Source organism: Etheostoma cragini, chromosome 8, assembly GCF_013103735.1.
Source record: "Etheostoma cragini isolate CJK2018 chromosome 8, CSU_Ecrag_1.0, whole genome shotgun sequence".
In the NCBI taxonomy this organism is placed as follows: domain Eukaryota; kingdom Metazoa; phylum Chordata; class Actinopteri; order Perciformes; family Percidae; genus Etheostoma; species Etheostoma cragini.
This window is the reverse complement of record NC_048414.1, coordinates 26,549,715-26,570,725: the sequence shown is the minus strand read 5'-3', so window position 1 is coordinate 26,570,725 and position 21,011 is coordinate 26,549,715. Positions and strand designations below refer to the sequence as shown.

At 40.2% G+C, this 21,011-nt stretch overlaps 4 protein-coding genes and 1 long non-coding RNA gene across 8 annotated transcripts in view; 2 read left to right on the top strand and 3 right to left on the bottom strand.

The window, feature by feature from the left end:
- Positions 1–21: 21 nt before the first annotated feature.
- ccdc77 (coiled-coil domain containing 77) lies at positions 22–7,856 on the top strand. 2 transcript variants are annotated; one of them, XM_034879436.1, is made up of 12 exons: positions 22–147; positions 1,100–1,148; positions 2,101–2,287; positions 2,409–2,551; positions 4,213–4,309; positions 4,789–4,879; positions 5,103–5,191; positions 5,966–6,114; positions 6,326–6,587; positions 6,922–7,047; positions 7,185–7,337; positions 7,555–7,856. In XM_034879436.1, the coding sequence occupies exons 2-12, from the start codon at positions 1,114–1,116 to the stop codon at positions 7,699–7,701; spliced, it is 1,479 nt and encodes a 492-aa protein (XP_034735327.1). In that variant the 5' UTR covers positions 22–147; positions 1,100–1,113; the 3' UTR covers positions 7,702–7,856. The 2 variants fall into 2 exon arrangements, with proteins under 2 accessions (XP_034735327.1, XP_034735326.1); XM_034879435.1 differs by having other exon boundaries at positions 5,100–5,191.
- Positions 7,857–8,949: 1,093 nt separating this feature from the next.
- hdhd5 (haloacid dehalogenase like hydrolase domain containing 5) lies at positions 8,950–13,515 on the top strand. Its single transcript, XM_034879437.1, has 8 exons — positions 8,950–9,271; positions 9,683–9,886; positions 9,978–10,090; positions 11,177–11,270; positions 11,349–11,382; positions 11,512–11,686; positions 12,500–12,688; positions 12,815–13,515. The coding sequence occupies exons 1-8, from the start codon at positions 9,161–9,163 to the stop codon at positions 13,233–13,235; spliced, it is 1,341 nt and encodes a 446-aa protein (XP_034735328.1). The 5' UTR covers positions 8,950–9,160; the 3' UTR covers positions 13,236–13,515.
- LOC117949306 lies at positions 13,352–14,377 on the bottom strand. The gene is made up of 2 exons (XR_004657667.1): positions 14,243–14,377; positions 13,352–13,527 (listed from the first exon to the last, which is right to left on the bottom strand). It is a non-coding gene; the product is annotated as an uncharacterized LOC117949306 (long non-coding RNA).
- Positions 14,378–14,552: 175 nt separating this feature from the next.
- On the bottom strand, positions 14,553–18,236 carry LOC117949305 (ras-related protein Rab-19). 2 transcript variants are annotated; one of them, XM_034879446.1, is made up of 6 exons: positions 18,147–18,236; positions 17,526–17,616; positions 16,726–16,914; positions 16,062–16,245; positions 15,263–15,646; positions 14,553–15,209 (listed from the first exon to the last, which is right to left on the bottom strand). In XM_034879446.1, exons 2-5 carry the CDS (start codon positions 17,574–17,576, stop codon positions 15,372–15,374), a joined length of 699 nt encoding a protein of 232 aa, XP_034735337.1. In that variant the 5' UTR covers positions 17,577–17,616; positions 18,147–18,236; the 3' UTR covers positions 14,553–15,209; positions 15,263–15,371. The 2 variants fall into 2 exon arrangements, with proteins under 2 accessions (XP_034735337.1, XP_034735336.1); XM_034879445.1 differs by having other exon boundaries at positions 15,259–15,646; positions 17,526–17,614; positions 18,145–18,224.
- A 312-nt stretch (positions 18,237–18,548) lies between these two features.
- Positions 18,549–21,011, bottom strand: part of zgc:153293 (uncharacterized protein LOC555710 homolog) — a 3,480-nt gene continuing 1,017 nt past the window's right edge. For both annotated transcript variants that reach the window (XM_034879440.1, XM_034879439.1), the window contains exons 3-7: positions 20,120–20,264; positions 19,830–19,937; positions 19,540–19,698; positions 19,287–19,416; positions 18,549–18,938 (exon numbers count right to left, since the gene is read on the bottom strand). In XM_034879440.1, the coding sequence (XP_034735331.1) occupies positions 18,721–18,938; positions 19,287–19,416; positions 19,540–19,698; positions 19,830–19,937; positions 20,120–20,264 (760 nt within the window). In that variant the 3' untranslated portion in view covers positions 18,549–18,720. The remainder of the gene's footprint in view (positions 18,939–19,286; positions 19,417–19,539; positions 19,699–19,829; positions 19,938–20,119; positions 20,265–21,011) is intronic.

Sequence of the window (21,011 nt, the reverse complement as noted above, 5' to 3'; positions counted from 1 at the left end):
CGCCGCTGGAGGGCAAAATACATTAACTTCGCTACCGTTTCCCACGAAGTAGACGAGGAGGCGTCAACTTCCGGTTTTCAAAAGCTCGATAGCAACGAACAACATTGCTGTCCTGGCCGAAGAGTTGTGTGTTTTGAAAGACTGCGGGTATGTAATATGTATTAATATGCTAGACAAAAACGTCAGACATTTGTGTATTATTCTTTGTAGTTGTGTTATAATGCGCTTACTTTATTTTCGCTTACTCTGAAGTTTTGCCATTAACGCATAGCTAACGCTAGCAAATTCTAAACGAGACAAACGTAGCGTACAACGTTAGCTTAACGGAAATAGATATGCAAATTGTGTCTCTCATTGAGTACAACTTCTAACTTCTAAGAAAAACGTTAGTAGCTAGACTTTGCTTTCAAACGTCCCGCTCCCCCTGGCGCCCGACCATTGACACACTCTCTCTCTCTCTCTCTCTCTCTCTCTCTCTCTCTCTCTCTCTCTCTCTCTCTCTCTATATATATATATATACATATATGTGTTTGTATATACTATGTGTGTGCATACTATGTACGTATATGTGTGTCTATATATTTATGTATTTGTATATGTGTGTATTTGTATGTGTGTGTGTGTGTGTGACTATATATATATATATATATATATATATATATATATATATATATATATATATATATATATATACACACACACACACACACACACACACAGTCTTACTCAGATAACGTTACACACTTTGGACTCTTCCCTTTGTACCTTAACTTTTACATTTTACAAACTAACCCTGGTCAACCCTATGGCACTAACGCCTCTTCATGATTTTTTGGCATTTTGAAATGAGGTAACAGTCTTGGACCCAACTTTATCTGTTACCATTGTTAGTATTCAGCTAATAATACTGATTTCTCACATTCCCCCTAAACTGACAACTCTGTGAACACAGTATTCACAGGTATATTCCATCTCTCTCTCAATTTGCAAATTTTTGTCTGCGCGAGCTCTTTTTGAAGAATTGGTTGACCTGCAACAACAAACAACTATTTTTTTTAGAGTATTGATTACAGGTGGTCACTCTTTTTTTTTTTCCCAGTGTTGTGTGCTGGGATGGGATCTCCAACAAAAGATGCAACGCCTCACAGGTAAGATCATGAAATAAATAAGAGGACAGACATGTGTGTGGTCTCGCTGCAAGATAAATGTCACTGTAGCACTTAGTGTCAATAGTAAAAACGATGTAATGCTTTTAACCCTTGTGTTGTCCTCCCGGGTGAAAACTGAAAACACTTTTTTTAATGTTTCTTTTAAAGTTTCCTTAATATATATATTAATACATGTTCATTTTAACATATTTTTTCTTACTTTGTTCAACGTTTTCTATGCTTTTGTCCCCCAGTGACCACCAGTATATACACCCCTTAAACCAACTTATTAACACAAGTTCTAAAATTATTTTTTCAAAATGAGTGCTCAATGAACCTCACTTATATGATTTTATACCACATTTTTTAGTTAAAAAGCAGAAAATATCAAATATTTTGACAATTAAGTCAAAATCTAAGGAAGACTTTTGTCAGAGATCATAAAGGAAATGGGTTTAAACCATTTAAACTAGTTTTTTTTCTCTCCAAATGCTGTAAAATATAATATAACATCTGCAGTTCAATGATATTGCGAAGGATGCTGTATTAAACCAATCGTGTGTTGTTGTTTTTTTGCCAATCTGGTTAAAAGAAACACATTTTTTTGAGTAGAAACTTCAAAAAACGTGTCAAGCTTGACTCCGAGGACAACAGGAGGGTTAACTATAATCTTTCTCAATGAAGCTTAGACTTATTTTGTCAGTCTGGTCCCCCACAGTTACAGTACGTCTTATCCCACATTGATTTAATCTCACTCCTTAAGTGGGTTTAAATGCCTGGGTAATCGTTCATTTTCATTTCATAGGCTTTGCTGCAGACATGTACTGTACATGTACAGGATAAAATGTTATTTGCTATTATGTTAAAAGATACTGGAAGACTTATAGTTGAGTCTTAGTGATGTGTATATATATTGTATATATTGTATATTGTATATTTTGTACTACTAAAGAGCCAACAATCGTACCCCTGGTCGAGAACCTGACTCCCCGCTTCCACCCATCCATGAGCGGCTGGCGTACCTGCGTCCCTCCAGAGAGCTACTGGAGTTCTACAGGGAGAAGATCGCCCAGTTTGACGGGGAACACGAGGAGCTGCTGCAAATGCTGGAGAAGTACAGAGGCATCGCAGAGGGCCAGGTGAGATACAGCTAGTAGTCGTATGTGATTGCTTTATATGTGACGTTGCTTTTCAGGTATGCCGGTCTATATTCGCCTGTTTTAACATATCTTCTCTCTGTATCTTTGAAAATCCCCTCAGCATAAACTACAGTGGGAGGTACGGCAGCGTGAGGGAGAGATTGCGGAGCTGCAAAGTGCGCTGAGTGACATGCAGGTCTACCTTTTCCAAGAGAGAGAACAATCTCTCCGGCTTTACGCAGAAAATGACCGACTTAAGATCAGGTAGGTGCACAGTTTAAGAATCAATCCGATTTTGAAACGTGATAGAAGGAAACTGTTTTACATGCAGGTGTTCCCTATCCCTGCTATTATGGATGTTCGATCACTGACAGGGTTAACTGGGGAACTTAAATGGAATGGAGCGAGCAATAATGTTAGTAGTTACTAAGTTGGCAAAGGGTCTGATATTTTACAATTTTTATCAATTCAAAAAGCGTAACTTGTTTTTTGGGCAGATTAAACATTATTACTAGGTCTTATTGCATGTTTTAGTTATAATTATTCCCATTTAATTTAATTGTAACCACGCACTGCATTCAGCAGCGCGCTCTTCCATCTGCTAGCATCTTATGGAATAGTGGATTTTATATTTTTTATAACATTTCATTGAACCAGCTAATATTAGCCTAAAGCAAAGTACACAGTTCATAACACCTTCTGCTAGTTTTTGCCAGCTAGCTGTTACCATGTGGGATGTAGTTAGATAGAGCATGCTAATGCCAATTTAGGAGTTTTAATTAATCTATTACAATCATTTTTTTATTGTAATTTTATAAACTAGTTGATCACTTTAAACCCTACTTTTGGCTACAGCTCACATTGTTGGCTTAGATTTTCAAAGTACCTTTCCTCATTATTAAACTTGCAAGCTAGCTGACTTGCCACATTTCACACGGTACGTATTTGAAAAACAAATATAGATTTATTTGGCAAATGACTGGATTATGTCTGTTAATGATACGGTAAATACGTCCTGAGTAGATAACCCTTATCTTTACATTTTATTTAAAATACGTGCCGTGTGAAATGTGGCTTTCCAATTCAATTTTATTTATACTATCAAATCATAACAAGAGTTATCTCAAGCCACTGTTAAAGTAGGTCCAGACCACTCTATGATTTACAAAGACCCAACAATTCCAATATGTTGCTATATGTTTATATTATTTCCTGACATACCAATTCAAGTTGCCTGCAGTGTAAAAACAAAAAGGCTAGATGTTAATAGTAATAGGTTAGTGGTAGAGCTGAGCGATATGAGGAAAATCAAATATCCCAATATTTTTGACCAAATACCACAATATCAATACCGCAACAATATTGTTGGTTTGGCTGTCGGTGCTTTCACAAGATATATACACAATGGAATTTTTGATAAATAATCACCCGTAATGTGGATATAATGACTAAGTTGGAAAAGGCAAATAATAGAACCGTTACAACAGTCTGGTAAGTTCAGAAAATGACATCAATTAACTCTAATGCAGCCTTTTAAACCAGGAAAAGACATCCTTTATGCCATATTGCCATATTACGTCATCCAAAATCAAAGACAAGATATCTAGTCTCATATCACGATATCAATATATAGCCCATTCCTAGTTACTGGGCTAAATGATTGGCTGCAATGGGACATACTCCATATTATTTCTGATTTATTTAAAGCCCTTCCACATCCATTCACACTTGCCTGATTAGACCTCTTCACAAGCTAGGGAAGGCATATACAGACTGTTATTGATTGACAGAGGTCTAATCAGCCAAAGTAAAGGAAAACACTTATGGGTGTGCATAGCCTTTCACATCTATCTTCAGTATTGATTTATTCTTTTTGCTCTGACTTCTGTACATAAAACTGTTTAACCTAAGTCTCTGCTGTACAGAGAGTTGGAGGACAGGAAGAAAATCCAGCACCTTCTCGCCCTGGTGGGTCCTGATGCAGGAGAGATCACATATTTCCACCGGGAACCTCCTCACAAGGTACTCCTGTTTACTTCATCATAGGCCTGCCACAGCAGACGCTTGACTCATCAAATCATTACAATGTCATTTCCTACATTTTAAAAACACATTTTTTGTTCTACAAATAAGCAAACTGACAAGTTTATCACATGTTATTTCTGACAATAATATATACCGTGAGAAAGCATAACATTTGGGATTTAATGTTTTCTGGCTTGCTGCTTACCTGACCATGTGATTTTAGCTTTAGCTCCATCAGCAGCTCAAGATGTCTACAAAAACCTTTGCATGCACAGTCACATTAATGTCAGTTTCAATACAATTGAAACAAATTGAAGTTTTTTTTGTTTTTGTTTTTTGTGGATTAACAAAAAAAAACACATTGTGTATTCCATGATTTTTTATTATACTTCATTACTGTCAATTCCGATTGTGCTAGCAAAAAAAGGAGAAAATCACTGTTTTGAAGACTGGAGCATGTGATGACTATGTTTCAGGTCACTGTCACACAGAGGAACGCCGATTCCAGATTGGAGGAAAATCTCAATCTCAGACCGACAAAGTTCAGACCTGCCGCGACCAGGAAAGGTGTGCAATTAAATTAAGTCTCAGTTTAATATTTCTGAGATATTGTCTAATAACTTAACAAAGATATACATTTGATTATTTCTCAACTGTTGTGTTCTTTACAAACGGGTTATACCAATAGTTGTTGATATTGTAATGTTTTCTGTTTAGTGGAACTCAAACACAGGAAGCATACTTGCCCCAGACAGACTCTGCTGTTCTGATTTCATGTCTGTTTAAGCAGAGAGTAGCAGGAAAACAAAATCCGCAGATGGGGTAAATGCAGAGAGCCTGGAACAATACAAGAACGATAACCAGACCTTGTTACTACAGGTAGGTCTAGGTGTCTGCTAGATACCATATTATATCTATATTATATTCTACTGTATATTATACATTGGTATTCTATGTTATACATTTAATAATAAGCTGGCCTGCAGGTTTCTGGGTGGGTTGTATGGATGGAGGAGGTCGGAGAGAGGTACTGTGGGGCCAGGGCATGGAGGGCTCTGAAGGAGGATTTTATATGTGATGCAGGACTTAATTGGGAGCCAGTGACGGTGGATGAGGGTTGGGGTGATGTGCTGCAAGGTCTTGGTGTGGGACCCTGGCGGCAGAGTTTTGGACATACTGGAGCCTGTCTAGGGTTTTACTGAGGACCCCAGATAGGACTCCATTTAAGTAGTCCAAACGGGAGGAGTCAGAGAGTGGTTATATCATACACTAAGTTATACTATATTCTATGTTATATTGCTGCGCTATACTATTGTCTACTATATACTGTTACATTGTTCTGCTATACTACATGCTACATTATGGCATTCAATATTATATTATTACACTACTTCAACTTATACTGTCTAAATGCTCTTTTATAGTTTCTACTTTTATTAATTATTTTCAGTTTGACTTCATGAACCTTATTATTCATTTCTGTCAGCTTTCTATACTTACATAAGTTTTGTATACAGATGCGTTACTTATATGCGTTTATCTAGGTTGCTTTATTTATAACAAGCAACTGAAACCTTTTTTTTCCCTTTTGCTGTCTCCACGGTTTCGGTGTGAGTTTACCAAGCTATTGTTTTTGTGGCCTAATTTTTCCAGGTGGAGGCTCTGCAGGCTCAGATGGAGGAACAGACCCGTCTGGCTAAAGAGCAGGTAGAGTCTCTGCTGGAGGATCGACGGATTAAAGCAGAGGAGGCCCAGGCACAGTGGCAGAGAGATCAGGAGCGAATCGCAGCTCTGACTGACAAGTGGGTCTGCTTTTTTTAAATTCATTCACCACTACTTTACTACTTCAGCTGAGTATATTTTAGGCATGATGCTATTCTTTTGTGAACAGCGGTTCGTGGCTTTGCTTTTCTTCTTTCTGGAATTATACCCATCAACTTTGAATGATAATGAATACATTTACACCTTATCTGAATGTATAACTCACACCTCCTCTTGTGTTTGACACCTCAGGCTCGAGCGAACCCAAAACCTTTTGTATGAGAGCACCAGAGATTTCTTACAGCTCAAGTTCGACACACGGGCTCATGAGAAGAGCTGGATGGTAGAGAAGGACCGGCTGCTGAGGGAGCTGGACTCCTGCCACAACCGCCTGAGGAAGACTGGGTCCGCCGGTCCCGAGCTGGGCCGTACGTGGCAGCCCAGCAGCAGCACAGCCCTGCTCCTCCCCCGGCCTCAGCCAGAGTCGCAGCACGCACACAAGGAGGAGCTAAAAGTAAAATTTGATTTTGTTTATTTATTTTTCTAAAAGAAAAACTTTAAAAGAAATGTTCCCTGTGGCGGCCTCTAACTCACCCAGTAAAGGTATCCGTCCCATGTTGGCTGATCCCTATAGCGGCCCGGGTTCAAATCTGACCTGCGGTCCTTTGCTGCATAGCATCCCCCATCTCTGTCCCCCTTTCATGTCTATCCACTATAATAAAGGGGGAAAAAAGAAATGTTTCCTGCTAACGTATCCCTTTTGCAAACAAATGTAAATATCCAAGCTCTTGTTGTTTTGGGGTGTTTGTTTGAGTTTTTACCTTATTTTAATTCATCTTTGTCATTAGGCAATGCAGGAGGAGCTGAAGCAAGCACATCGGCTGGCAGAGATGTACAGGGAGCAGTGTATTACACTGGAGACAGAACTGTCCCAAATCAGAGAGGAAGGGGACGTGGGCAGGGAAATATTTAAGGTACAACAGTTGGACCGATGCGCATGTCTGCAAAAACTGCAAAATACACGTCTCTAATTGATTGTTCACATTTGATGGCATCCCCAAGTTTCTTATTGCTGATATTTTTTGTCTTACCAAAATCTTGGTGTGTGCAGGATCGTTCAGACAAAATGGCCAAGCGTCTTCAGCTGATGACTCAGCGTTATGAAGCGCTGGAGAAGAGGAGGACCATGGAGGTGGAGGGCTTCAAGACAGACCTGAAGCACCTCAGACAGAAGTTCAAAGATGTAGAAAAACAACTCCTCAAGGTAAAAAGGCTTGTGTCTTAAACAGGTGTAAATTATTAAGTGATTTCACCACAAAAACAAGGGGGTTTGGAGCTCTATTTTTAAATCATGCACAAAGAAAATATGTGATTTTAACAGAAAATTAAGTTATTTCATAATTCTCCAGCCTTGCATACCGCTGATATAGTTTAGTTTCATTTATTCTGTTAAACTGGTCTACACGTATCCACTATTTCAGGCTACTCTAAATATCGGGCCCAACCAGGACTTAGCCATTCTGCATGAGGTACGTCAGACCAACGGCAGGACAAAGAAGGTTCAGGGCGAGCTGATGGCACTGAAGGCTAAGATCTATGGACTGGAAAACGAGCTGAGATTTGGCTGAGGACTGGACTGTGGTGTCTACATTGCCTATAGAGGACAATCTATGTGAGGTTTATCTCAGTCGTGTATGTTTGTTCTACTTATTTCTGAAACTTAGAGTGAATGTCATTTTATTTTGTACTTTGGATTAATAAAAATGTTTTGCTACAATGATTTTAAAGTAATGAGCACCCACAGTTCTTTGCCAAATGACTATTGCAAACAGCCGTAGGCTTCTTCACAGCCAACATCTGGAGTTGTCATAGCAGGAAAAGCACAGATGTTACTAATATTAATATTAACAATGGACCTGACATTGTGCACAGTACTAGGCAGGACCCCTTAAACAAGCAGTTACATGCCTAATTCAACCAGCGCTAATTATGATGTCTAGTAAATTCTTATTACAGCTCCAGTTAGAATTTCACTTCATGGTACTAAATACAAGTAATCACGTGCGTTAACTATACAGTTATTACCTAACAATCAAAGCAGATTAAATTAAGTTGGGTTCTGGCCAGCGGTCGCTCAGTCCGCAGGGACTTGGCTTGGGGGTCAGGTCCAGTCCCTGTACGGACAGAGTATGGATTGTGGACTGGTAGCTAAAGAGTTGTCAGTTAACCTTCTGGGCACTGCTGAGGTGCCCTTGAGCAAGCACAGAACCCCCCCCCCCAACTGCTCGGCAAGCCTCAAATGGGCAGTCCCCTCACTCTGACATCTCTCCATTAGTGCATGTGTTTCTGTTTGTGCATGGATGCATGCATTTCCGGCCAACATTTTATATCTTTATATATATATATATAGATATATTTATATACATACATACAATATATATATATATATATATATATATATATATATATATATAATTTCCCCCCTAGGGATCAATAAAGTATCTCTTCTTCCACACAATTTTAGAGTTAATCAAATATATATTGTACTAGTCAACTAATCTTAGAATTATACAAACAAATACATTATTTTGTTAATTATAAAAGAACAATCCCGAATTATATAACTTTTACTATAAAAATAAATGTTGCATTACTTTATTAGGACTTATTAATATTACTACATTACACTCAAAACTGTACGATGACATCTTTCAAAAAGTCTAAATTGCGGTTTTAATGTTGAATGTAATTTTGCAGTTAAGTTTCAATTGTAAAGTGGGTGATTCACTTTCATTTCTGCATAAACTCCAATCATCAACAAGCTTTATATGTACAGTGCACACAGGGTTTCCGTTGGACAACCAGTTGTGCGCATGCTCATTCATTGTCATTCGCGGTTTCTGTTTTGTGGACTGAATGGCAGCTAAGTTACTGGCAGCAATGAGGAGATAGCGCAGAGTTCAGTATTGGCTCACTGTAATACCATGACCCATTTTTTCAGCCGTAAGTAGACAGTTGCCGTTAGCTCAGCTAAAGTTGCTTAGCTCTTGTTTACCCGCCGGCTTTTACACACAAGTGCCCGGAGAAATGCAGAGAATACGGTCATTGAAAAGCGGTTGGCAGCTACTGAAATCAAGCTGTGAGGCAGCAGCAAAACAAGTAAACACCTCGCCTTCGACCTCACGAAATTACAGCCATGTAAGTAGGTGTTTCTTTGCAAACTTTGTTGAAACTTAAAAAAAAACGGCATGCACTTTTTTGGGCTTTTAACATGTTAAGAGACAAAAAACTGTCATAGCTGGTTGTACGTTGAAAAAAGAAATGTAGCGAGAGGAAAGAAGTGAACGCCACGTTTAAGCTAGCTTTAATGACAGCAAACGCGGATTATTTATTATTACTGTGGTGTGTGGCGCACACATATACAACCTCAGTTATTACTGTCTTATTTATCCAGTTCACTCATCAATGAGTTATCTACTCCAATAAAACTGGCGTCTAAGTTACATACTATGGGAGCAAAGTCTCACGAGATTATGACGAGGGCTCAGCCTATAGTGTCACAGAAAGTTAATGAACAACACATACCACCACTCTCATCTTCCTTTTCAGGGCTCCAGCTCCTTCGGGCTCCTCTTCGACATTGATGGGGTCCTGGTGCGGGGCAGGACGCCGATCCCTGCAGCCAAGCAGTGCTTCAGGGACCTGGTGGACAGCAATGGGAAATACAAGGTGCCTGTGGTGTTTGTCACCAATGCTGGGAACTGCATGAGGCAGGCTAAAGCTGAACATCTGTCACATCTGCTCGAGGTGGAGGTAAACTGAACACTTATATCATCATGAAATCATGGTGTCTTCCTGTCATGTGTTTTTTTTTTTTGCTCTTGACATCAGTCTTTATTCTCAGGTTTCTCCAGACCAGGTGATGCTGTCCCACAGTCCTTTGCGAATGTTTACCCAGTTCCACAAAATGCGTGTGCTGGTGTCGGGACAGGGTCCTGTGGAGGAGGTCGCTCACAAGTATCCTTTCTTAAATCAGGGGCTGTGCGTTTCCGCAACCCCTCTGGATGTGGAACTTAAAAGTGTGCGTGTTCTGTTTATTCAATGCATTTTTGTTCATGTTCCACTTTGTCATCAGCATTTCATTTCTGTACCCTTTGTTCCCTTTGCTGCCTGACTCCTCAGTGAGGTCCTTTCAACAAATTCCTGCTTTAAATTTATTGCCATTCGGGATTGACGGGAGTAATTTTTCTTTTTCTTATGTGTGGTATGTCATTCATTTAAAGTGCTCATATTATGCTTTTTGACTTGTCCCCTTTCCTTTATTGTTATTATGTTATATATATATTTTTGGGCATGTTATAGGTTAAGCCCAAAGTCCACCCCTAAGGGACTAAAGGCCACTTTATGCTACTGCGTCGAATCAACGTTGTACCCCCGAAGACTTCTTTGCGTCTACGCCAGACCCTGCGCCGTAGCCTGACATGCATCTCTACAAAAATGTACTCGTTGCAGCGTTAACTCAGAATTCTGACTTCAGACCCAGAATTCTGAGATTAAAGTCAAAATTCTGAGATTAAAGTCAGAATTCTATGAATAAAGTCAGAATTCTATGAATAAAGTCAGAATCTGCGTTAAAAGTCAGAATTCTGGGATTAAAGTCAGAATTCTATGAATAAAGTCAGAATCTGAGTTAAAAGTCAGAATTCTGGGATTAAAGTCAGAATTCTGTGAATAAAGTCAGAACTCAAATACATTTTCACCCGTGGCCCTAATCCTCTTCTGTGTTTCTCGGCCAGGGCTTGGTAGTGTTGCATCCCCCCCAACTTATTTCCTGGTTCTCCTTCTCCATAAACCACAGGAAATCAAGGAGAGGGTCAACTATTCCTGGTAAAGATTTCCCACCTTGTTCACGAAGCGCAGGGGAGACACTGAAAGAGCTAACTCCTGCCACTCTATATATGGAAAGTTATACCCTGGGAAACAAATTATAGAGTGAAACCAATCCCCATTGTAATTATTTTGTCAGACAGACATATTGACTTCATATGTGTTTTGCTGTAACCTTTACACACCTTTGTTTAACTTTAACCTACCACACTTCAGCCTTGGCTTTCAGAATGTTGTTACTATAGACATGCTCAGGGAAGCATATCCTCTTCTGGATGTCGTAGATCACAACAGAAGGCCCAAAGACAGTGTAAGTAGTATAAATATTGCAGCCTGTTTATGTTCAGTTATGTATGAGTCATAACCAATTGTGTATAATTTCCCACAGATTCCCCCCACCAAAGGCTTATGGCCGATAGACGGTATGTTCCCTCACATAGTCACTATTGTAGCTATAAGTGTAATGCTTAAGAATTGATTAACAGTTTATTAAGAACATGGGTATGGCTATCTTTTATGTTATTTCCGTCTCTGACTGTCTGTCCCCACAGCTGTCATCTTATTTGGTGAACCAATCAGATGGGAGACCAACCTCCAGCTTATCCTTGATGTGCTCCTGACAAATGGGAGCCCAGACAATGCCTGGAGTTCGATGCGGTACCCTCACATCCCAGTCTTGGCCTGTAACATGGACCTGCTGTGGATGGCCGAGGCAAAGAATCCCAGGTACTGTGTGTGTGTGTGTGTGTGTGTGTGTGTGTGTGTGCATGAAAAAGAACAAAAGAATACACACATTAAAAAATATATCGGGGCAACCTCTAGCTCACCCAGTAGGAGTGTGCACCCCATGTAGGCGGAGTCCTGCAGTGGCACGGGTTTGAATCTAAGCTGCGGCCCTTTGCTGCATCTCATCCCCCATCACTCTCCCCCTTTCATGTCTATCCATTGTCACTTTAAAAAAATATGTATTTTAATTAACCCTCGTGTTGTCTTCCCGTCAAAATTGAAAATCAACACTTAACTAACTACAGTTTACACAGTTATTTTGGGAATTTTCTGGTCAATAAACCTTCTTTATAGGAAATTACACATAATGTTTGAGTTAGAAAAGCAGAAATTAGGAATTATTTAGACTAAAATTAAAGGAATGGATGTTGATGGATAATCACAGACTGGAATATATCAACTTTTACTCAATACTATTTCAAAACCACTTCAATAAATTTTTCAAATGCTATGAAATTGAATAAGATGCCCCCGAATTAATGAAAGTAGAGATATGTACTTGCCAAAGAGTGTTGTGTGGAATCAATCATGTTATTTTGGGTAATTATAATTGGGTATTTTAAAAGAACATTGATATAGGAAAACAGGTCAATTTGACCTGGGGACAACATGAGGGTTAATTTATAAATAAATATATTTTTTAAATGATCTTAAAAAAAGAACATGTATCACACCCGGCAACATTATCATAGGTTGTGTATGTTGTTTAACCACAGTGTTATTATACTGAATGTCCCTCAAACTGTCTCATAGGTTTGGTCACGGTATGTTCCTGGTGAGCTTAGAGAGCCTGTTTAAGAAGGTCACTGGCTATAAGCTGAAGTACGAGGCTCTGATCGGCAAACCTAGTGTGGTGACTTACAACTACGCTGAGCTGCTGATTAGACAGCAGGCTGAGAGACTTGGCTGGACCACACCTGTGAAGAGGCTGTATGCTATAGGGTGAGTGACTCAGTCGCCCATTGACTTCAGACCCACCTTTGTCGCTCAAGAATTGTCCTGTTTGTCCTTCGAAACTTTGAAGTAAAAGCCCCTTTTAAAGTGTTGACACTTCATCTCTTTTTATAGTGATAACCCAATGGCCGACGTATACGGCGCCAACCTCTACAACCACTACCTTCAGGCTTCTCAGCGCACCAGGGCCCAGATGCAGGCTAAGAGTCGCGGAGGAGGTGAAGATCCCTCGGCAGAAGCTGCTACCACTCCAAAAATGACATCTGCCGAACTAGGCGGAGCAACAGCTGAGTATGGGGCAGAGGAGGACCTCCCCGAGGGCTGCAGCTCCATCCTGGTGTGCACAGGAGTGTACAGCAGAGACCAGCAGGAGCTGCCCTCGGACCCGACGCAAACTGTCACCGAGCAGCACATCTTCCACGGTCACAGGGACTTCCGCTTTGACCCCAGCCTCACGCAGCCGTCCTTCGTGGTGGAGGATGTGAAGGAGGCGGTGGAGCTGGTGTTTCAGCAAGAAGGCTGGCCTCTAGAGTAGGACGGTAAGTGGGTCTCAAACTCTGGCTTCATCTCCCAGCCGTCCATTAAACAGCTCTGACGACCTTTAACTGGTAGTTACAGAAGCTTTATGAGTTTATTTTCTAATCCATGCCACTTATGTAGCTGTTTCAGGGGATCGTTCTTAGAGATTTGTATAAAGTGCCAGAGAATCAGCTGCAAAAAAAAAAATGCAGTTTTAACACTAATTATAAGAAGCCAAGTTTATTAGGTGGGAGAAGTGTCCTTTCTTGCCTTTGTACGACACAATCTACATGTGCTGTCTCTTGTTTCTCTTGTGCACTAAGCGATGTCACGAGTTTTTTAGGCTACAACGTTTTTCGTCACATACATCAAACATCTCCTCACTATCCGCGAGCTGCCTGTCCCCAGAACCCACTGTAAAAAACATCTCCTCACTATCTGCTAGCTGCCTGTTTCTAGAACAAACTGTAAAAAATGCGGTCTCTGTAGAACGCCCAGGGTCTACAAGCAACAAACTGTGCCCAGCTGCACCACGAAGCATACCCACACAGTGTTCCAGCGTTCTGCCAATTACCGACAAGGATGATTTGGGGGTGTGGGTTGGGGGGTTAGTGTACTGAAGCACTTAAGGGAGGGAGAGGTGACGGGATGAAGAGGAGGGAGGTGCGAGCTAGCCTGGTTTTTTTCATCACTTATGGCGTTTCTCCATTATTGGTACCTGGTCGACTTGCCTGCGGTGCCCCGTCCTCCTTTCTCCAGAGCCGTGGCAGGTCGTCACAGCAGGAAACTGCCTTGACCTAACGAGACACACAAACACACACACACACACACACAAACACACACACACACCGTCGGAGGTGTATTGTTTTTGATTCTCGGCATGTGGCTGTTTGCAGAAGACCCATATAGTTTCAAGAAGTACCCGTAAGCAGGTACCAGGGACTTTTTTTTTGTAATGGAAAACCTAAAAAAGAGAGTAGAGTCGAGGAGGTACCACGCAGTAGAAAAACGCCATTAGAGCACTTTTAACACACATGGATTGTTAAGAAGTCTCTGTGTTGAGTTAGATGCATTTTCACTACACTCAGCCTTTTTTTTCTAGAACCTGGATGTTCATGGGTGAGAGACATTGTTCAAACATAGTTAACGCCTTAAATTGAATAAAGACCAATGTGCTGGTTCATTTGTGACATGACAAGATGGATTTTGTTCTTTGCTCAACCGTCTACATAACTGGGTCATCTTGCCTTTCAAAATATGCACCCCCCACCAGGTCCTAACTGGACCATGTCTGCTGTTTGTTTTGACTGCTATCACATTTCAGATTGTTTTAGTTTTTTTTTTAAATAGGGTGAATGTAAAACCACTAATGATTAGGATGACACGTTGCCAGGTTTCATTAGTACCTCATCAGTTTTGATTTTAGCCTCAATTAAGAGTACTGTCATTTTATTTAGTTCTTATTTTGTGGGAAAAGATAGATTAAAAAGTGCTATTGTTTTGTCAAATGGGTAAATACAAAAAATGTGTGGATGGTTAATTTAAATGTCTGTAATAGAAGCCTTTTGTGGGAGAACAGACGTCGCCTCAGTTGCAGCACCACTGAGCGTGTCACAAGGTGCTGGTTTGTAATATTTGGAACTGACAGGTGTAACACAGTAGGATTTTCAAGTGACTTAAATTGTAGGTTAAAACTGTGGAAGTCCAGTAATGTGCAGAACTAAAAGGTCATACTGAATGAAATAAAAAAGGATGAAAGACACAAAAAGTTGCTTGTCAAGTGAGAACATTCTGTATACTGCAGTACAATCTTAGTACAGAGTCTTACATTATCGGTGTGCTTTGTAATGCTGGAGTCCCATTCAGTGAAGGTTATGCTCAGAAGAATAATACAAAATAGGTTTAATAAGCACCCACCATTTCAAACCTGTGTTACTGATTCTACAAACTGTATAAATAATAAAAGTCAAAAATATGTACAAAACTTTCACTCACACACACACACACACACACACACACACACACACACACACACACACACACACACACACACACACACACACACACACACACACAACACATATATGTAGTTCTGCTAAACTGTGAACACTATTTTTGAAGTCTAAAATAACACATCCCTGCTTCAGCCTGCTCAGCACCCACACTTTTTATCTGCAGACGCGGTGCCATAAACCGGGTGGGTGCTGTTACTCAACATTAATTGAGGCGATTCTTGGGAAAGCTCGTCGATGGTGGACATGCCATTGCGTGCCAGCAGCTCCCGGGCCATGAGGATGAAGGCCGCCTCCACGTTCTGGGCCTCCTTGGCGGAGGTTTCCAGGGCAGCCAGCACGCCGTTGTTTTCTGCCAGAGTGCACGCATCCTCGAACAACACCTGCCGCTGAGCTTGGAGGTCTGACTTGTTACCTGCAAGGAAAGAAGAGCGGGAAGTGTAAAATATATTATCAATCTCTATCTATCGTAATCTGAAACTTATGTCTATAAACTGAAAAACAAAGTTGTTAGACAATAATATTATAGTTAACAGATCCCAGTGTGATGTATTAAAATTGCTTGATTTTTTTCCCAACCAACAATACAAAGTCTGGGAATATTTTTGGGGGTTTACTGACCCAAATAAAACAACTTATGTGGCCGGGTTAGCTCAGTTGGTAGAGCAGGCGCACATACTGTATATAGAGGTTCCTCAATGTAGCGGCAGTGGGTTCAACTCCGACCTGCGGCCCTTCGCCGCATGTCATTCCCCTTCTCTCTTTCATGTCTTCATCGGGCCTGTGGAAATAAAGGCCTGAAAATGCCCCCAAAACGTATCTTTAATTACCAATGAGGATCAGCACCACGCTGGCCGCTCCAAACTGCTCCACCTCCCTGATCCAGTGGGGAACCGATTCAAATGTGGTGCGGCGTGTGATGTCATAGGCCACCATGGCACCGTGGGCACTGCGGTAGTAGCTCTGAGTTATGGTCCGGAAACGCTCCTGACCTGCCGTATCCCACACCTGCATCTGCGATAACACAACCGGAAGGACTTAAACGTTTACAAAATGTGTGTTGGATATCTTCACAACGTACTTTATAAGCTCTTCAGACATGCCGTGAACTCTGAAGGGATCGGTCATTTTTCAAACACGATTGCGCACACACCTACGAACTAATTAACATAAAATGACAACCATGGAGTTAACAAATGAACACACCCAGAAAGCTAATACGGATTATATCATTTGAAGAAAGCAGTCAGCCACACCTCTTTCTCTAGAGGAAAACTTTAACAAGCAAAGGGAATATTTACTTTAAGGGTTAGTGCACAGACACATCTCACATACAGTATCCATGTTTGTTTTTTTCAGATATAAAATAAACAGATGTACTGTATACCTATGATTCTTCATGTATTGCATTAGAAGCTGTGATACAGGAATGTGTTTTATAAAAACTTCTTAATAAATCAAAAGACATTGAAAAAATGAGCGCCTGTCACCTACCTTCACCTTTTTGCCATCAATGTCCAGGGTGCGTACAGTAAAGTCGACCCCGATGGTGTTCTGCTGCTTCTCGATGAATATGCCGGACTTGAAGCTCTGGACCACGCAGGTCTTCCCCACATCTGAGTCCCCAACCAAGATGATTTTGAAAAGAAAGTCGAAAGAGTCCTCAATCTCTGGCCCTGCAGACTGCATGGTGAGGGGAGGAATGTACAGTATACACACCCAAAAAAACAAAAAACAGAGGCCAAAACGCTTGATCCGAGACCTCTGTGCCTCAATGCAACAGAACTTGTTCCTTCCAAGTTGTGGCAATAGAAAAAAACTATTTACAGAAACAACAGTCGCAAACTTGTCATTAAAAGTCAAATCAGGTTTATAACAGCTGTAGGATAACAGCTCATGTGGTTCCAGCTGAATATGTGTGATCTGTATGTAAAGTTGTCCCGGTCACAGATTAAAATACAATAAAACTGAATAATCTCACTTGTAAATCCAGTTTTTATTCCAACAGCCTGCTTAACTCTGTCATATTTAACCCTATTCCCAACCTCCACTCATAAAAAAACTAAATGAACTTAATTATCCCATAGCAGAGGATTCAAATTCCCGTTTTCCTTGAAGTTAAAGTCAGCATCCAAAGTTTCTTCATCCTGTGCTTGTTTCCATGTCCATGCTACTCTATCGGACCCATTCTTGAAGTCTTAAACAAAAGTCAAGTCTTCATTGCTGCCCTTTAGACTCACTTTCTGCCCTCTACATTGCTCCCTCCCATTCTACAATATAGACACGCCTCCTACCTGAACCGGTAGGTGTGATCTCCAACTGCCAGCCCACCTGCACCACTGCATCTTGGGATATTGGTTCTCTATCAGGCTCAGGTGACAATGTCTAGAATAGGCAGAAATAAAAACTCAAGACCCGTAACATTGGTCATTTTCAAAAGTACTGGCTCAGGCATAAATATTGTAGATAAGGTTAGATTGACTTACATATTGAGCGTTAGGTTGTTTTGTAACTAACCGTTTTAGTTAGAACAGTTAAGAAGTACAAAGATAGCCAAAGTGCTGGAGGCTGACTTTGAACAGAACTGTATATCTTATGGTTTTCTTACAAAACTCGATGTGCAAACACCCTTTAGCAAACAGCTTAAGCCGCTCCTGCAATTTAACTTCTGACAGTATGTAAACACTTGGCACTTGTCTTAAAGCTGTTCTTTGGACCCTAGTGTTTTTACTTTCAAAAATGCTCAACAATAATAGCCCCCCCGCTGACTACTGTCAAATACACATTCCACAGCATTCAACAACAGAAAGGGGTTACAGTAAGCGAAGCATAAGCACAAACACAAAAAGACACATTGAAAGGATGTAGTTCAAGACAGGATAAGCTGACATCAATGTTAATTGAAATTGTTTTACCTCAGGCTGCATACATTGATATCACAGCGAGATGTTGACACAGAATGAGCATACGGCTCTGAATCAGAATCAGTCTTTCTCTCTCTCTCTCTCTCTCTCTCTCCACCCCCTCACTTGTTCTGTCGTCATCTCAGCCCACAGAAGAACAAGGCACAGCTGGACACAGAACAATGTGTGAGTGTGATTGGCAGTTGACCAAGCTGGGTCTATCTTTGGCTGTGACCACCAGCCACCTTCTGTTGTGTGGTTGATGTCTTATTAAATGTAATGTAATGTGGTTTTGTTGACATGTTGACATTTAGTGATGGAACAAATATGACAAAGACAACAGTGAAAAATAACTTTGAGAATACCTCTTTTATCTAATAGGCAAATTTACAGGATAAAACAAAATAAACTCCATATAACAAACCAAAATGTAGATATTAGCTAAGCTTCATTACCACTTAGAGAACAGAAATTCTTCTGAGACAGTGTCAGTTACGAAGCTGTGGTGGGGTGGATGAGTGGTGAAGAAATCATATTTGAGCCGTAACTAAGCTACCATATCAGTCATGGTTGTCGGTCTGCTTTGTCATCTCTTCTGCAACAACGGGGCTGCCCTTGCAGAGTTTCTCAGTCTAAAAGCAGTGCTGAGGCTTTGTTGACATTTCCGTTGGTGGTTTGTTGAAATCGTCGTTGTTTTCTTGCCCGGTGTCTTATTCAGGGATGTTTCTGGAGGAGGGACGGGAATAGGCTTCCAGGGGATTGGATTGCAGAAGCTGGGTGATGGGTAGGATTTGTCATAGGGACCTGGAAGAAATCAAAGCAATATGATAAGACTAGCATACTAATTAAGCAGTTGCACATTTTGTATTCCCATCCTGTATATATTCAAATGTTTGTTCTTATATTTCTTTACTATTATTAATATTTCATGTATATTGCATGTATGTATATTGTATCCTAGTATTTCATTTGTATTTATATTCTGTGCTGTGTGACTGATTTTGCTGCTGTGACCCCATAATGTCCCATTTTTTGGGGATCAATAAATATCTATCTATCTATCTACTATGCTAGTTTTTTTTATCAATAATGAAATATTGTGTCATTCAGTCCAAAATTGATAACAATTCCAATATGAGTGAATGACCTTACTTGTTGGGTAGAAAGGTGATTTTGGACTCGCTCTGCTTTTTTCCTTGGCTTTTGCCAGCCACTCATTAAACTTCTGCTCTGCCCTCTTGTGGCGCTCCTTCTCCTGCTCCTCCTTCAGGAAAGCTTTCTCCTGTCAAGAAAAAATAGATATTTATCAGAATCTGTCCGTTTCTGCTCGTCATTAATAAGATAACATTTCACTTAAAAATCTTTTCATTAAAAGCAGAATAACTTATAACAAGATCCACACTACTTTTTCCTTCTTTTCCATTTCTATTTTGTCTCGGTTCTTCTTTTGCAGCCAGTCTTTATACTTTTGTTGAGCTTTCTGTTCAATCTCCCTCTGTTTCTCCCGCTGTCTCTGTATCTCCTCCTCCTCTTTGCTCAGTTTTACAAACTGCTCGTGCTTCTCCTTAGATTGCAAGAAGAAAAACAAATAGCAGACATGTTAGCATCGGATAGTGCAGCATTACTGTGTGATTAAACAAAACTCTGACAAATGACAGTCAGACAATCTGCTATGGGGCTTTTACGTGGTTCTACCTGTTCTCTTTTAATCCTGAGCCATTCTTGGATCTTTTCTTCCATGACGATCTTTTTCTGTTCCCGCACCCTTTCTTCTTGTTCTTTTTTTTCCTTCCGTAACCGCTCCTAATTCAGGGGGTGTAAAAAAAAAGTTTCAGAAGAGATGCAATAAGAAAGTATATTTGGATTACAATGATTTGGAAATAAGCTGGGGAACTAAGAATAAACATATAGAAACATGCAAAAAAGGGATGTTAGGAAAGTCACCACTGCTTTAGTGATGTAAATTATGATTAACTGTGGCTTGCCTCCTCTGCTTGCTTTTCCAATTTGAAACGGTGTTCCTTGGCTTTGTTCACCAGCCACATTTCCCATGCACTGAGAGTAGGTGAGCCTGCAGGCTCCCTAGCTGCATACACCATCTGCACTGACCGGGTTCTTGGTAGCTCACATCTAGAACAAAAAAAGATGTACAATCAATATAAATATATATATACACACATATGCCCAAATACACTATACATACTACTGTATGGTTACATTTTGTCTGGATGTACCACGTGTCTGTGGTCTTTGACTCAATTCAGAATATATACTGTATATATTTATATTCTTACCTGTATATATACACACACACACACAGGTAATGAGTGGCAAACAGCAGGCCTTCTTAAAGAAAAACTAACAGGTCTGTGAGAGACAGAATTCTTACTGGTTGGTAGGTGATCAAATACTTATGTCATGCAATACAATTGAAATTAATGATTTAAAAATCATACAATGTGATGTTCGGGATTTGTGTTTTAGATTACGTCTCCCACAGTTGAAGTATGCCTATGACAACAATTTGTAAGTAGGAAAACCTGCAAAATCAGTGTATCAAATACTTGTTTTCCTCTCTCTCTCTATCTCTATCTATATACACACACACACACACACACACACACACACACACAAACACACACACACACACACACACACACTGTATATATATGTGATTTTATGGATTTTTGTTTAAGATTTCAGCTCTCACAGTTGAAGTTTACTATTGATTAAAAAAAAAGTACAGACCTTTACATTCTTTGTAAGTATGAAAACCTGCACAATCCGTGTCAATCAAATACTTGTTCTCCCCACACTGTGTGTGTGTGTGTGTGTGTGTGTGTGTGTATATATATATATATATATATATATATATAT

Coding starts and splice junctions, on each gene's coding strand:
- ccdc77 (XM_034879435.1), top strand. CDS start 1,114: ATGGGATCTCCAACAAAAGATGCAACGCCTCACAG. Junction 2,552..4,212: donor AATGACCGACTTAAGATCAG/GTAGGTGCACAG, acceptor TCTGCTGTACAG/AGAGTTGGAGGACAGGAAGA. Junction 6,588..6,921: donor CACACAAGGAGGAGCTAAAA/GTAAAATTTGAT, acceptor CTTTGTCATTAG/GCAATGCAGGAGGAGCTGAA.
- hdhd5 (XM_034879437.1), top strand. CDS start 9,161: ATGCAGAGAATACGGTCATTGAAAAGCGGTTGGCAGCTACTGAAATCA. Junction 11,271..11,348: donor ACAGAAGGCCCAAAGACAGT/GTAAGTAGTATA, acceptor AATTTCCCACAG/ATTCCCCCCACCAAAGGCTT. Junction 12,689..12,814: donor AAGAGGCTGTATGCTATAGG/GTGAGTGACTCA, acceptor CTCTTTTTATAG/TGATAACCCAATGGCCGACG.
- LOC117949305 (XM_034879446.1), bottom strand. CDS start 17,576: ATGCAGTGGTGCAGGTGGGCTGGCAGTTGGAGATCACACCTACCGGTT. Junction 16,915..17,525: donor GATCACACCTACCGGTTCAG/GTAGGAGGCGTG, acceptor CTCACCATGCAG/TCTGCAGGGCCAGAGATTGA. Junction 15,647..16,061: donor CGTGGTGCTGATCCTCATTG/GTAATTAAAGAT, acceptor CTTTCCTTGCAG/GTAACAAGTCAGACCTCCAA.